The sequence below is a fragment of the Staurois parvus genome, unplaced genomic scaffold, assembly GCF_062004578.1.
Source record: "Staurois parvus isolate SC_StPar_1 unplaced genomic scaffold, SC_StPar_1.0 ptg000049l, whole genome shotgun sequence".
In the NCBI taxonomy this organism is placed as follows: Eukaryota; Metazoa; Chordata; class Amphibia; order Anura; family Ranidae; genus Staurois; species Staurois parvus.
This window is the reverse complement of record NW_028317845.1, coordinates 665741-682332: the sequence shown is the minus strand read 5'-3', so window position 1 is coordinate 682332 and position 16592 is coordinate 665741. Positions and strand designations below refer to the sequence as shown.

General features: G+C 43.4%; 1 protein-coding gene across 1 annotated transcript in view; it reads left to right on the top strand.

The window, feature by feature from the left end:
* Window positions 1-16592, top strand: part of LOC149470245 (coagulation factor IX-like) — a 45863-nt gene that overhangs the window by 6333 nt on the left and 22938 nt on the right. The window contains exons 2-4 of the mRNA XM_089665593.1: window positions 2641-2795; window positions 7777-7801; window positions 10110-10223. Coding sequence (XP_089521719.1) covers window positions 2641-2795; window positions 7777-7801; window positions 10110-10223 — 294 coding nt within the window. The remainder of the gene's footprint in view (window positions 1-2640; window positions 2796-7776; window positions 7802-10109; window positions 10224-16592) is intronic.

Here is a 16592-nt window from a genome sequence, read left to right as displayed (position 1 = left end):
TCCATTGTGGGAAGAGTTTTTGTGTAGGAAAAAGAAGCAGTTAGTTTTTGTGAGGAGTCAAACAAGTGAGGACCGTCTTCGATACACCATCTATTGGACAGAAAGCAAAGGAGAATCTCGCGGCAACAAAGAAACCCAATGCAAGACCAGAAATCCCTTTTTTAGCTCATCAGACTTGAAACTGTTTAACTCCAGGCATTTATTTGGCAAGTACTTATTTACCTAAACTTCTTTCTGTTATCTGTTTGCTGTGCTGTTGTGCTCTGTATATTTATATATATATATTGGTTACATCTTCTTTCTGTAAATATTTCTAATGCACCCTTTTGGCCTTTTAGTAATAAATCTTACTTTCTAAAAGCGTTGAACTGTTTCTATAGCTCCTGAATGTAACTTACGAGTCCCTGCCACTGAAGAACGCTACCATGAGTATTTAACCCTCTGTATAACCGGTCTGTAGAGATAGCGGGATATTGACGGTTAACCAATCATCCTAGTGTATTGCTGAGTTTCCTCTTTCTCTGTATAAAAAGGAGGTGATGGCAGTGTGAAGGGTTAATTGCGTAATTAACCTGAACCAGTAACAATCGCATTCAGGCTGCCGGTACGTCGATCGTTGTCCGATTAACTGGAACAATGGTGTGCAGGGTTCAGCTGGGTGTGGCATTGTTACGCACGTGACATCGTGGTTTTAGATCGGCCAGTCCTTTGGTTACGAGTTTGGTGAGAAGGTCTGGGGTCTGACGCCGCGCCCCTCACACCTCCAACTGACAGGAGATTGTGACAGGTAACGTGGATAACAGGTGGGCGGGCTGAAACACGTTTCTGAGGCCCCGCTACTTTATCAAGCAGCTTGGCTCCCTTCTGATGCCCAGCAGCTGCTATCAGCACCACTAGATTGGAGAGAGCTGTCACTGCATACTGGAGCACTACACAGGTTTCCTATTGTCTTTAAATTCACACCAGGGCTGCTGTTAGAAACTATGGGGCCCCATACTGCCCCCCCCCCAAAAAAAATCTGTTTACAATGCCTCAGTTATTAACACAATAAGCGATCGGTACTGATCACTCATTGTGTTCATTCAGGAAAGGAAGAGGCTGGTAAAAGTGACATATTTACTGGACCCTTCTCCCACTCTCCCTCCTGACGGATCCTATTGTGTGCTTGCAGCTGCCAGTGGTAAGGAGAGGAGGGAAGCCAGCAGCACTGTGGGGGTGGGAGCACACAGGGGGGCCTGGGCAAAAGGGAGAAATGTATGGTGCACAGGGAGGGTGATGGGTATGGCAGGGGGAAATTACTGGAACCGATCCCCTGTATGGCTCTCTCTGTAGCAGCTGAAAGCCAGAGGGAGGGAGAGGAGAAAAAAACAGCTTTCAGCTGCTACAGAGAGAGCTATACAGGGGATCTGTTCCAGTAATTGCCCCCCCCCCACAGTGCCAATCACCCTCCCTGCCAACATCTGATTTACCCAGCTGTCTGGGGCCCCCCTTCTGGTCTGGGCCCCAAAGGGGAGGACTGGTGGTACCCCTTTATCCATGGTCCTGGCTGGCACCCTGTGTTCATTCAGGAAAACAAGAGGCTGGTAAAAGTGACATATTTACTGGACCCTTCTCCCACTTTCCCTCCTGATGGATCCTATTGTGTGCTTGCAGCTGCTGGTGGTAAGGAGAGGAGGGAAGCCAGCAGCACTGTGGGGGTGGGAGCACACAGGGGGGCCTGGGCAAAAGGGAGAAATGTATGGTGCATAGGGAGGGTGATGGGTGTGGCAGGGGGCAATTACTGGAACCGATCCCCTGTATGGCTCTCTCTGTAGCAGCTGAAAGCCAGAGGGAGGGAGAAGAGAAAAAGCCAGCTTTCAGCGGCTGCAGAGAGAGCTATACAGGGGATCTGTTCCAGTAATTGCCCCTCCCCCGCATCGTGCCAATCACCCTCCCTGCCAACATCTGAATTACCCAGCTGCCTGGGCCCCAAAGGGGAGGACTGGTGGTACCCCTTTATCCATGGTTCTGGCTGGTACCCTGTTGTTTTTGCTTTGTGCTGCTCACCAGAATGCAAAATGTATATAAAAGAATGCTAAAAACTGTACTCCCTACTTGGACATAGAATCAAGGAAAGGTCACACTTGCAGGATCTTCAGCCAGCTGTTGGACATGTCTCCTTAAGATTTTACCACCCTCCCATCCTAATTTCATATTAATTGTCACAGGTTTATTGGTTTGGGTTTGCTTTGCCAGCAGTCTAATTGGCAATGATTTAAACCTTCGACAGGCCTTTGTTAACAGATGTCTGTCCTGAGTTGCTGGTTAGGACAGACTTTTAAACAATCTTACATGGCTGCCCACAAGTCAGCTGTGGGTGGCACTGGTTGATTTGAGTTAATTGTAAGGTATCAGTTTGGCATTATCATTGGAACAAATATGCTTTGTAAATCAATAAAGCTGTGGCCTTGCACTTCCCACTAAATAACAGTGTAGTATTTTATTTGGTGTTTTATGGGCACGGTATGCCTTTCCGCACTATATGGGTTATGATGCATACACTCAACAGTCATGCAATCTGTTCAACCCTTCTTATGCTGTAAATGAAAATCTGTTGCAGTTTTTTTTTCCATACTCCTAATTTCTCTTTGCAAAATGTAGTGTTCATAGAGAGGGAGAAGGCACATCATGTGCTGAGGAAACGTGCCAACCATTTCCTAGAGGAAATTCTTCCAGGAAACCTAGAGCGGGAATGTTATGAAGAAACCTGTTCTAGAGAGGAAGCTCGAGAAATTTTTAAATCACAGGAGAAAACGGTATGTGAAACACAAACCATTGAGTAAGGTTCAACAAAAACTTTAACACACATAGGACACAAAGATCCAAAAATACTTCTGCAGCATTCCCACCCACCCCCCATCTCGACTCTTGGGGGCATGGGGGGGTAACCCCAAAGACATGGTGGGCTAGTATTTTCCCAGGACTCCATGCCTGAAAGAGGGAGGATGTCTTATAATTGATAACCGGTCAACCAGGGACTTTTTAAAGATTTTATTCCTTACAGCAGGAGAGAGAAACAGGAAATTCAGAACACCCTGACTTGCAAACTCACCGACCTCATCCATAGCTCTCAGTACAGGCAAAAAGTACCCCAAACATGTCCCCAAGCATTCACCAGTGGCAACAACCCTTCTACTGGTTGACCAGGGTAACATAAATATTCATAAAGAATTACTGTGGCATCTCACTCTATTGCCATAGGTGCTAGTGGCACCTACTGGCACTAGGGAGTAACAACAGCAACACTGAGTTCAGGGGAAAACCAAGTGAGTAAACAAACTAGAAATCTGCATGTGCTGTCTACCATCCAGCAAGACTAAATTAGATAGTCACTCCTGCTTTGGGCAGGATGGCTACATTTCATTCCCTAGATAGACTGAATAAAAAGGTCAGTAAATTCAAAGCTGATGATTTAGATACAAGGACAATGGCACAGTAAGTCATTTCATTAATCTCCCAGGGACTGAATTCTGACTTGTGGAGTGCTTTTCTTATTTTATATAGAGATAGGAAATAAAGTGTAAGAAATACTGTTTTACAGTGTAAAGGAAGCAGAGCTGGGAACTACCAAAGATTCCTCGAGAGATATAAGAAGCCAGGGGGCACATACAACCCATCAGCTTCTGTCTATAACTGAAGTAACTAGGCCCTGTTATCTCTGATTCATTCATTGTGCCTGTCCTCTGATATTGTAAAAAGGAACAGTGATTATGTCAGTGCAGGGGTAGTAGCAGCTGTGGAAGGACTGGTAGAAGGGGTCTCCACATTGTTGGATGCAGCCCTAAATAGCAGGACCATTTTAAGCCTAAGGCTTTTTTAAAGGCTAAGTTCACTTCCCTCAATTCCAGCTTTCTTATGTACCAATATACCATTAATGTACATCTTTTGCAGAAAAGAAAAAGCTTTCTATATGTCCTAGACTAGGCTTTACCTCATCCTCCAGTGTGTGGATATAGAAAACTTCTGCATTACTTCCTGTTATCCATCACTTAGGTTGGGAACACCTTTAGGACTCAGGAAATAGTTCAGTAGTGGACCTCATTAACACACAGCCCGCACCTGCCCTCCCTGTCAAGGAGATTGCTCCTGCCCACCATTGTACTCACATACAATCAATGTCAATAAACACCATTCTCACTGAATACTCATTGATTGTTATGTACCTTATTCTCGCATAGTTCATTTGGTAAAGTGTGCAGGAGCTGAGCGATCACATAACAGCCTATGTGTAGCAGAGCTGTAGTATTTAAAACAGGAGAAGTGTGTCCTAGAAGTCTGTAAAGCTCACCATACACTATACAATTCTACAATCTGTATAGTGTATGGCCACCTTTATATATAAAAAATAAATTAGCTTAGTCTTCAGTGTCATTAATTGTTAAAGGCACCCCAAACGAAGAAGCAAATACACATTTTGCCTTGTGAAAAAAAAAAAAGAGTAAAAAACGCAGGAAAACACTCAAACTCATGCAAACCGTAACATGGTAAAATGTCCCATGAGCTGTTTTGCCCATTGAAGTCATTGCGCTGCCCTAAACAAGCCAAAAAATGTGTACTCCCACTGCTAGGTTTGAATGGGGCCTGAAAGTGTTTACACAAGAACAGTGAGGCTCCATTCACATCTGTGCTTTTCCAAATGCATGGCAAACCGCACAAAAAACACATTTCGGAAACGTGCTGCGAACGCACCTCATGCTTACGTTGCCATTAAATATATTATTGGAACCCCAAGTGCAGGTAGCAGGCACATGTGTGCCTTGTGACAAATGTGCTGCAAAAGCACCAAAAATGCTGTAATAAACATGCCACACTCAGCTCTAAAACAGTTCTGGAGCTTCTGTGGGGCATGTATCATGTTTAGGGTAGCCCATTCAAGTGAATGGGCTGCTGTATGCATAACAAGAGGAAATGCTCTAAAACTGTTGGGGTCCCCCAAGGCTCTATCCTCGGACCCCTTCTCTTCTCCATCTACATCTCCTCCCTTGGCAAACTGATACACTCCCACGGCTTCAACTATCACCTCTATGCCGATGACACACAAATTTACCTCTCCACCCTTCACCTCACCCCCTCACTCTCCGCCCGCATCACCCACCTCCTAAACGACATATCAGACTGGATGTCGCTCCATTTCCTCAAGTTAAACCTTTCCAAAACCGAGCTCCTAGTTTTCCCCCCAGCCCGCGCCCCCCCCATCCTCTCCATCATGACTAACAACGCCACCATCAATCCCACCCCACACGCCAAAGTCCTAGGTGTCACCCTGGACTCAAACCTTTCCTTCCAACCTCATGTCCAATCACTATCAAATTCATGCAGGCTCCACCTTCGCAACATCTCCAAGATACGTATGTTCCTCACCCCAGACACCACCAAACAACTCGTACACTCCCTTATTATCTCACGCCTGGACTACTGCAACTCCCTTCCCACCGGCCTACTCCAACACACGCTATCCCCGCTCCAGTCTATCCTGAACTCAGCGGCTAGACTCATCCACCTCACCAACCGCTCCACTTCTGCCACCCCCCTCTGCCAATCCCTTCACTGGCTCCCGATTGCCCAGCGCATCAAATTCAAATTACTAACTCTGACATACAAAGCCATTCATAATGCTGCCCCAAACTACCTCACTGACCTGATACCCAAATACCACCCTACCCGTGCTCTTTGCTCCTCAAAAGACCTCCTACTCTCTAGCTCCCTGGTCTCCTCCTCCCAGGCCTGACTGCAGGACTTCTCCAGGACTTCCCCCATCTTCTGGCACTCCCTACCCCAATCCATCAGACTGTCACCTACCCTCCTCACCTTCAGGCGCACCCTGAAAACCCATCTCTTCAGGGAAGCCTACCCCACCCTCACCTAACAGCCATTCTCCTCCTACCACTCCATCCCCCACAGCCACTTCCTCCTGTACCTCTACCCGCTCCCTCCTAGATTGTAAGCTCGAAAGAGCAGGGCCCTCGAACCCCTCGTGTATTGTATTGTTACTGTATTGTCTCATGTTCTGTTCCCCCACTTTAATGTACAGCGCTGAGCAAACCTTTTGGCGCTATATAAACACAGTATAATAATAATATTGCATCTGGCAGCCTTCTCCCTTGTAGGCCCTGGGGATATAGAGGTACTCATACTGTCCTGCTGCTTTGGATAAGACTGCTGTTCAGGCCTTCTGGTGTGCTAGTCTTCCCATGCTAGACAGGGTGCCTGGATACGACCGAAGGGCAGTGCAGATCCCTCTCTCCAGATTCCTCTCCTTCCTTCCACAGGTCCAGCCTGGTGGCAGAGCCCCACTTCCCCAGGGTCCCCTCCTGGGCCTCACAATCCTCAGCACTCCATCTTCCACCAGACCACAGACTCCCTAACTGGCCAGGCTCTTCAATATTTATGAGCAGGTCTTATCACCATGCCAGGCCTCGCACCTGAGGATTGATCAAACTTCCATAAATATTCAGATCTTTGCCTCTGTACCTCCGCCCACTAGTTTCTAGAAGTTTCCATGGACCTCCAGAACCAGGGGGAGGCACTAGAGGCCGGATCTGCAGAGCCTTCCAGCCTGACCTCAAACTAACCCTACAACAATTACCCAGAATCTCATAACTACTGTTACCTACTGTAAATATAAATTTACCTAATCCAGGGGTGGGCAACTGTGACCCTCCAGCTGTTGTAGAACTACAAGTCCCATGAGACATTGCAAAACAGACCGTTACAAGCATGATTCCCAAAGGCAGAGACATGATGGGACTTGTAGTTCACCATCAGCTGGAGGGCCACAGTTGCCCACCCCTGACCTAATCTAACTGTACACTAGAAGGTGCTACATGGTATCGGAGCTCTTTTTTCTTCCTCTGGGTTATATATTACGGCAACAGAGAGTGTATAATTGGCCTAGTTCCTGAATAAGTGATCCCCAGAAGGGATAAGGCACGTAGAGACCCACTCAAATTGGGGGGGTCTTGAGCTTCTGGTGAGTTCTACTGACTGATGGTGGAGATGCACATAGGTGGAGTGATACTTTGAAATAAGGATATATTGCAAACACTTTGGATTTTTCATGGACACTTTTGGAACATTTATGTAATTTTCATGCAGTTTATTGTATGAAAATGTATTGATTATATTTTGTTATAAGAACATTGGGTAATGCATTTTCTAATTTAAAGTAGCACTGTGTATTATAAGGCTACAATTTTCTTTAGATTTACCAAAACTATAAAATAGGAGGACCCACCTCAACAATCTATTCAATTTGTATCAAATCAGACAGGCCCTTGCACTACTTAGCTGATGGTAGATCTAAAGGAGATTATACAATCAGATTGTACAGTGTATGTATATTAATGAGGTGGTATATTAATGAGGGAGGTGTGGTCCAGACAGGTAAGCACACCCTATTCTGTGATGCATAAGGTAGTGCATGATGAGATATGAAGCTTCCTGGATGGTCACATAGATGAGAGATAGGCACATTAGGATGGCTTGGGCAGAAAGGTGAAATTCTGACTGAAAAAGTGAACTTAGCCTTTAATAGCAAGGGGGCATGTATTGTGAGAAGAAGGGAAAAATAAATGCTTGTTTTGTATATGTATTACTACTAAGGTTCCTTAAATGGCAAAAATGATGACGGTGCCTCTTTATTAAGATAAAGGAAACCCTTCTTTTTTGATTTGTGTACAATTGCATTATATTATTCATTTCTGACATAGACTGTGTCTCTTTTCTTATGCATTGTAGACAGAGTTTTGGTATCACTATAGAGGTAAGTGAAGTAGCAGTTATAGCAGTAAAAGGAAATTGTTCAGTTTTGGGAAATGTTATGTTACTTTGTTTATTCTTTTCAACTAATATTTAATATCTGTTTTTTTTTATATCTATATACCATTTTTACATGACAAAATATTCCCAGAACACCGTGGGCTAGCTAAAGAAAAGAAAACACAGCGAAGTAACTTGTTTTGCTGCTCCCTTTCTCATGTAGAAACCTCAGATTTGGGGGGTTTCCTTCAGCACAACTTAAAGTGTTACTAAACCCAGGATCCTGCATTCACTATATCTGGTCTCCCACAGTACACACAACATGGAAATGCAATTATTTTAGTAAATATAAACTGCTAAATACCTTTTCTCATCAGCAGTTAGAGCAGTCTTGTGGCTTTTATCAGTGTCCAGCCCAGCACTAGTTAAAGCTTGTAGGAGTATTCTTTCTGCTCTAGGAGGATGCAAACCGCCTGAACTCTCTCTGACCAGTGCTGATTGGCCCTGTGCTGATCCCACGCACCCTCCAAACAAAAACAAAAAAAAAATTCTAGCAATACCTCACACCAAACTGAGCATGTGCAAATGCCTACGGTTCAGTCTGTCTTATCAGGAGAGAAGAGGGGGTCACTTGAAAAAGGGGAGGAACAGAGAAGAAAGGATAAAGGTCTTTTTTCACAATTCAAAGGATTAACCCCTTAGGTTCCACAGTGAGTATAACAAGCACGCTTTACTGTATATACAGTCTGATTTTACTGTTGTGGGTTTAGTAACACTTCAAGTTCCTGCCCTGGAGTTTTTGCACGCATTTTGCGAGTGGCTAGTTAAGGAAAAGGGACCCGCTTGTGAGGGAAAGTACAATTTAAAACAAATCATGCTAGTAATGTGAACAGGATACTAGACGTCTACAGCATTTGCTGAATGTGTCACCCTTTTCCAGTTGAAGGCAATTTTTGTTAAAAATTGCCCATTTTGGCATCCAAAAATGGGACCTATGAAATAAAGATGTCAGGGAAATGCTACACTAATGGTTTTGGGTCAGTGATATATATTTGAAATATATAAACTTTTTTAACTGATTAAACAAAATATATATTTATTTTGGTAATATACAATGAATACAGTTTGTACCCACAAGCTGTTTGCTTTCTGATTGTCTCTTCCTTGTTGAATCTTCATACAGCTCTGTATGAACAAAGCAGGCAAGAAGAAGATGACTCAGTACCATGCCACTGACTCATGAAGCTTTGTGGATATTTTTCAGTTTGTGATATTAAACTTTATTAACAGGGCTTTTTTTCAGCAAAGCTGTTAAGATTAGACTGGTAAAATGTCAATATTCCTATGTTATCTTTTATACTCTATTTGCTAACTAAAAAAGTTATTATTGTTTAGTGATTTTTTTTAGTTCTTAGCATTGATAATAAAGAAATGGTATACAAAGGCACTATATATTCTCTTTAAGATATTGCAATCTGTTATTGTAAATTTAACACCAAAAAGTCTAAACCTAAAATAAGAATTTTCCTAAAAATACGTATAAAATGCATCCAATTTAATTTCCAAAAAAGGGGGTTCTTTGTAGGTTAAAATGAAGCTCAATAAAGAGAAGTCACTCTAACACCTAAAAGCAGTCCTGAGATTACAACATTATAATCCCTACAAAGGAAGTGGTATTAAAAAGATTTTTATTCATGTGTTTATTATGGCACATCTGATCATCTTAAAGTCTAATGTAAACTTTCAACTTGTAATGTAACCCATTCAGTTTAACATAGAAATGAAAGGCAAAACATTTATGTATACATATAAAAAACATTATAAATACATGTTTACCCCTTTTTTTTATAAGTGATCACATTCCCTCTATTCTCAGCTGCGTAAGGAGCTAAGGGTGTAGAAACAGCAGCACACTGGTCTTCCCAGTGAATGGCTATGCAGAGGATGTGTTTTAGGCAGAAGGCTAATTGGAGGAGAGCAGGCTGAGTTCCAGCACTGCCAGAAAACTGACCATGCTATGTTCTCCTGCTAAGTGTGGTTAGTTTTTAAAAAGAGCAGAGGAACTAGCAGGAAAACCAGGTATTTCCCACAAAGGAATCAATACATACAGAACAGAATACTTTTCATACAAGTACATGGTACCGCAGGCACATATCAGGAATATGAAATATTGGGTTTACATATTCTTTGATCCAAATGATTTTTTTAGGCAAAGAAGGTGTTAGTAATATAGAGAACAGATGGCATTAGTGGTATATGTTTGCAGTGTATTATGTGTCTTTTTTTAATAATGTGTTATTGTACATTTGTAGATCTTAGCCCATGCAAGGAAAACCCATGTCAAAATGGAGGAATCTGCCAGCAGTATCACTACACATATACTTGCTTGTGCCCCCCTCGTTATGCTGGGAGACACTGTGAAAATGGTAGGTGGACTATTTTTATGTTTATATCAAACCTCATACCCTAAATAGAATACAGGCATCTCTCATTTCATTCATGTGGCTGCAAATTATTGTACAAATGTTCATTACAAAATAAATTTCACTGCACTGTGAATTATGAGTGCTGAGTGCTCATGTGTTGCATCAAAACCTTTCATCTCAATACTGATGACTGATGAGCACTGTCTCTACGACTAATTGGCGTTGCCCACCCTAGCTGGATGGGCACTTGGCAGTACTACAGAGGGAAACAAACTTTCAGAGGATGTCCACTTGATGTAACGTGACAGAGAGGATATTATGCATGTAAAGCTTACTGATTTGTGGAAGTGCTAATGTCATTTACTGGGCCATCAATGAGGTCAGTAGTTGCAACTAACAGAACAATCTCTTTCTAGTGAAACAGTCTTTTCCTTCGTCCTGTTCTATAACTCCATTTTGGCTTGTTTGCTGACAAGCACTTTTAAACCTTTTGCCAAAATTAATGAGAATCCCCCTCTTAGTCCAAGACCCACCCTGTGAGACTATTGCAAATCAACAATCCCTTTTGCCTAATGAGCTCCCCACAGTTCTTCATCACACGGATAACCAACATGCCCATTATCTCAACTGGAACTGCTGTGACAAATGAGAGCATCTGCACTGCCTCAGGAAGTTGAACACATGCAACACCCCTCCATCTGAATGACTTCACCCCATGACCAAACTGAACACCACTTTCAACTCTGATACATTCACTTATCAACTGATGAGCTCACAGGAATCTCATAACATTTTTATAATCTTTATATACCAATATATGAATTTTAGTAGAATGTAGAATAGTGATGACTTCTGGCTTTGACTGCTTCCACTCAAGAAAAAGAAAACGTAATTTAACTGGACACTTGTATAGGGATCTGCTGCCCTGTACCTTCTGAATTTGTAAATGCCTGTAAAATATATTATATATGCACTTCCTGTCCCTGGGTTGTTGGCTTTGAAACCCCATAAGGAGGAAGTAGAGAGAGGAAAAGATTCATGCTACTAAACCCTAAAGCCAGAAGGGACTTTTATGCAAGTATTCCTGTGATAGAATAGTTTAACTGTAGCTGCTGAGGGTAGATCTAATAGAAATGCAAGTTCCATATCAAATAGATTTTTGGACGAAAATGTGATTTTTGGATGAAAATTTGATTTTTGGACATTCTGATGTATACAAGTCTCCAAATGGACATAGTAACAAATGTCAATGAATCCGAAAAAAGTTATATCGATATTATCAAATGCATTTGTTTAATTCAGATGATGGCACATGATGCGATTAATAGTTCGGCCCATAGTGAAATGAATTCAATTTTCGAATTTGTTACATAATTTGGATTTGAGTAAAGTTGTGGTTTAAATTGAATTTGTAATTGTTACAGTCAGTCAGTTCAGTTCCACAGTCTAATGCAATTCTTAGGTTTAAAAAAATTCAGGGCCACCGAATTTTACATTATTTATTCTGATGCATCCAAAAATATTGAAAATTTGCAATATATGATTAATGAATCCACCTGAAATATTGAAACTGAAAACTAATATATAGCAATCTTTTGAAAAAACTGCAAATGTTTTCGAATCCACCCAAACCAACGAAACAAAACAAATTCCAAAAATGAATCAGTTGAAGATAACAAATATGACAAAACAAAAGTCTTCAGTGAACGAAAGCATCAGAAATGAAACCAACATTTCCACACGTCTAATATCTAAATCCTTGTGACAGGCAGTTTCTCTGATCTGTCCTTGCTATCATTTCACACACGTTAGATAGCTATGTGTGTGCTACTGTATGGGGTCACCTTCCAGTATATTAGTAGATAAACCTTTTGTATTGCAATGGTTTTTATTAACTTTTTTAAACGTTTTAACAAAGAAGGACTTGAGCAAAAGATATGCCCACACCGGGGCTCTCAATAGCACATTAAAAATAAAGAGGACAATATTAAAACAGCAACATAGCAGAAGGTGCACCCACGCAGGGGCTATCAATGGCACATAAAATACAAAAACAGTGATATAACACCAACTGAAACTCATACCATAGACAAATATCTATCGACTCACAGAAATCAAACAAAAATAAAGAGGAAGAAAGAGTAGAGATGGAAGAAGAAGACAAGACCAGAAGCAAGGGTCAGGGAACGCCAACCCCGAACAGAATCATACACCCAGACTAGCCGTGGGGAGCATGGGAAAAGCACATGTCAACCACGGCTCCCATATTTAAAAAAAATTCCGGTGGGAGTCATTATGGATACTCGACATCTGTTCATAAAGCATCAGAGTGGTCATACGTTCCTGCACCCCCTGAAGAAGGACAGATGTACTTTTCCAGGCCTGAGCAATTGTTCTAGTTGCCGACAAATAAGAGGCCAACTTCTGCTGGTGAGCCAACAGGCCCGGTATGGGACAATGAAGCAAAGCATACAGGGCTTCCCTGCAAATTGAGAGATGAAACAAGGTGTAAAGAAGGCCAAATACACGAGACCAAAAATGAATCAGTCTCAAGCAAGACCACCATATATGCAACACATCTCCACGATGACCACAACCCTGAAAGCAGCGATCACTATAGCCAGGGTTTGCCTGGGCTTTACGTGACGGGACCCAATACCAACGAAACAGTACTTTATATGCCACCTCCAGCATGGCTGTATTAAATGAACATTTTGCTATAAACAACCAGGCCTTATTCCAGTCCTCCAGATCCACGACCACCCCCAAGTCGAGCTCCCACTGAGCAACATATGATAGAGAAGTATGCATTGAGCGCCTATTCAAGGATACCTTGAGTAGGGAAACCAGACCTGGGATGCCCGGACGCTGTTGGCAAAGCTGTTCAAAGGCAGATTTCAGATATGGAAAGGCAGAAGTGCTACGCAGAGAGGTCAGCCAGTGCCACAGTTGAAGGGAATGAAAAAATTCTGCCTGAGGGACATTCCGTGCTTCCCGAAGAGAGTTCCAGGTGGGGAAGGACTGAGAAGTCAAAAAGTGTTTCACCTGTGAAAAACCATTGGCCACCCACCAAGAGAATGCCCTTGGTTAATCTAAGCCCAGTGGGAAAAGAGGATTATTGATAATTGGGAGCAAAGGTAGAAAGGGTGACATCAGGCGTAGCGTACCGAATCCCACACCTGCAAGCCATGGAGCAAAATTGGACTCAATATCATCGGGTGAAGGGCATGAGGGAGCCATAAAAGCATTGATGTTGCAATGGGGGCACAGTTAGGTAGTTCCAAAAGGACCCAGAGAGGAACATCAGAGGAAGCGTGCAACATAGACAATGGGGCAATCTGGCTCACCTGGTACTACTTAGCTACATTAGGCACCCCAAGACCTTGAGGTCTATGGACAAACAGCGTATTTCTGGAGACTCTGGGGCTTCTGTCAGTCCAGATAAATCGGATAATCCTCACCTGAATCAACCAAAGGAAATAAAGAGGAACCCGCACTGGGAGGGTGCGAAAAAAATAAAACAATTTAGGCAGGATAGTCATTTTCACTGAATTAACCCGTCCTACTCAGGACAGCTGTGGGAATTGCCAAGAGTGCATAAGATAGGACACAGAGCGAAGCAGTGGATAATAATTTGCAGCAAACAAAGAGCCATAGGTGGGGGTCAGGTGAATGCCCAAGTATTCAAGAGAAGAGGAAGCCCATTTGTAAGGGAAGTGGGACTGTAGGAGCAAAACCAAATTCGAGGCCAAAGTGATATTGAGAGTGACAGTCTTATCCAAATTAATACAGAGACCGGAGGTCAGTACAGGGGAGGAGCCTGATCATGGCGGCTGTGGGGAGCGAGTGGCTCTAGCTCCTTGCTGGGTCCCGCTTCCCGACCCACCCAGTGACCCTCATTAGGTGCTGACTCACCGGAGTCTGGAAGGGGTGGGAGGTGAACCTGGAGAGCCGGAGATGGGAGCTGGTCTGAGGCTGCAGTGTCACGCCGGATCCCCCGGCGAGGTATGAGTGGGAGATCCGTGCGGTGGAGAGGAGAGGAGACGCTGCGGGACCACGTGACCTGCCGCGGAGCATTACTGGGGGAACGAGGAAACCGGCCGGCTTCCTGATGTGACAGGGAGACGCAAGTCGATTGCTGCAAGCTCCCTCTGGCTGGCTGTCCGACCCTGGGTCAGGGAGACCCATGAATGCAAAGAGACCCATCCTGCTTCCCTGGGACGAATCCAAAAGAAAAACAGCATCGGAAACCCAGAGGAATCCCCCCCCCCAGGACTGAGCAGCAGGGAAGGCCCTCCACATAAGCCTGGAGCCACAAGCCTGGAGCCACCTCATGAGAAGGGAAGGGTGAGTGAGTGCTGCTGGGGGCTTACTGTGTTGTGGACCCTTGAGTGACACAGGAGTCCAAGGGGTGAAAGAGGGGAGGGGAGGATTCCCAGGGGTTGGAAGAGAAGAAGAGAGGAGGCCCAGGGATCCCAGGAGAGTAAAAACACATAGGAAAAACAGCAAGCCTGTCTGGTCCATAAAACATAAAGAAGCGGTAAAATCCCATCTTGAGAATATGAAGAATAAAGGTTCCAAGGGAGCAGGGTTCAAAGGGTCCCAAACAGGAACATTAAAGAAATTTACATCATATGGAAATATTACGCCAGAAAGGGCCCAAGGCGCAAGCGCAAAAGGGGAAATGGACACTAGCTTAGGAAACAGTCCTAGACTATCATTGGGCATGAATAACAGTTGTAGCCAACAAATAGTGGATGGCTCGGGAAAAAAAGAACTTGATGGTGAACTACAAGTACCAAATAAGAAGGAGATGATAGAAATGTTTCAAAATTTGGAAAAAACGATAAAATATGAAATGACAGCCATCCGTAATGATTTGGGACACCTGCTAACAAGAATGGAAGAATCAGAGGAGAAAGTTAAAATCCAGGCCCAAAACATAGATAACCTAAGGAAAAAAATAAACCAATTGGAAAACTCCCAGAAAAAATTGATCTATAGGATGGAAGCTCAAGAAAATAAAGAAAGAAGGGGTAATCTCAGAGTACGAGGAATCCCAGAGACTGCAAAAGGGGAAACGCTATATGAACTAGTTAAAAAAATTCTGAACTCCATAAGAGACAGACCTGATACAGATGTTATCGAGTTGGACGGAGTGTTCAGAATAGGAAAGTTCAAACAGGCTACAGAGAAGGAAAGACCGAGAGACATAATTGTCCAGTTCCAAAAATATGGGGTCAAAGATGAGATTTGGAAGAAAACTAAGGGAAGATCATTAATTAAGTATGGAGATTGGACTATCCAAATTTATGCGGACTTAACAGCAGAGACCCTATGGAGAAAGAGATCCCTGAGACCCCTGCTGGAGCAAATGAGAAAACAGAATGTGCAGTATAGATGGGGTACCTCAGCATCTCTAATTGGCTGGAAAAACGGGGTCACAGCCTATTTGAGATTCCCGGAGGAACTAAGGGACTTTTGTGATAGACTGGACTTGCAAAGAATGGAGATAGCTGGGTGGGAAGAAGAAGATAAAGGAGATACAGAGAATACAAGAAAAGAGGACTGGCAGCGGGTCAGGGGTAGGGGGACGGAGGCTTCGGGGTTGGGGAGGGAAAGGAGGGAGAATTAAGTAGAAAATTTTTTTTTTCTCTCTCTCTCGCCCCCGGTCTCTCCCCCCCCGGAAGTTGAGGTTCTCCAGGAAGCTTCGGTTAAGGGAGAGAAGTAAAGATTCTTTCTGAGTCTAGCTGGTAGAGAGAGGGGATCTGGGGGGGTCGGAGGAGAGGGGAGCCGTCCATGGGCGGAGCTTACGCCCTAAATTTTAAATCAAAAGGTGGAAACAGATCCACAAATGATTTGTAGGCAGTCCATAAGCCTAAAAATGGGTAGGGGAAAAAGAAGAAGAGGGGAGTGGGAGTGGGAGATGGGGGGTGGGCGGGAGGGACCAGAGGGAGGGGAGGTTGGGTTGATATGCTGCAAGATAGTAGGGGGGCCTAATAGGTGGAGACGAATCAGAAGAGAGAGAGACAGAATCAAGAAGGATGGAAGAAATACAGTTTATAACATATAATGTGAATGGGTTGAACTGTCCTGGGAAAAGATTTAAGTTGTTTAAAGAGTTACATCACAGGGCTACGTCAGTAGTATTTTTACAGGAGACACATTTTGAGATAGAATCAAATGTGAAACTAAAATCCAAATATTATCCAACATGGTATTACACTGACTCTCCAATTAAAAGAGCAAAGGGGGTGGCAATAGGATTGGCAAGGAATATGAGATTTGAGTTGGAAGATAGAAGGACTGACCCGGAGGGGAGATTCCTGTTCTTAAAGGGTAAATTACAGGGAATTGAGTGTACACTAG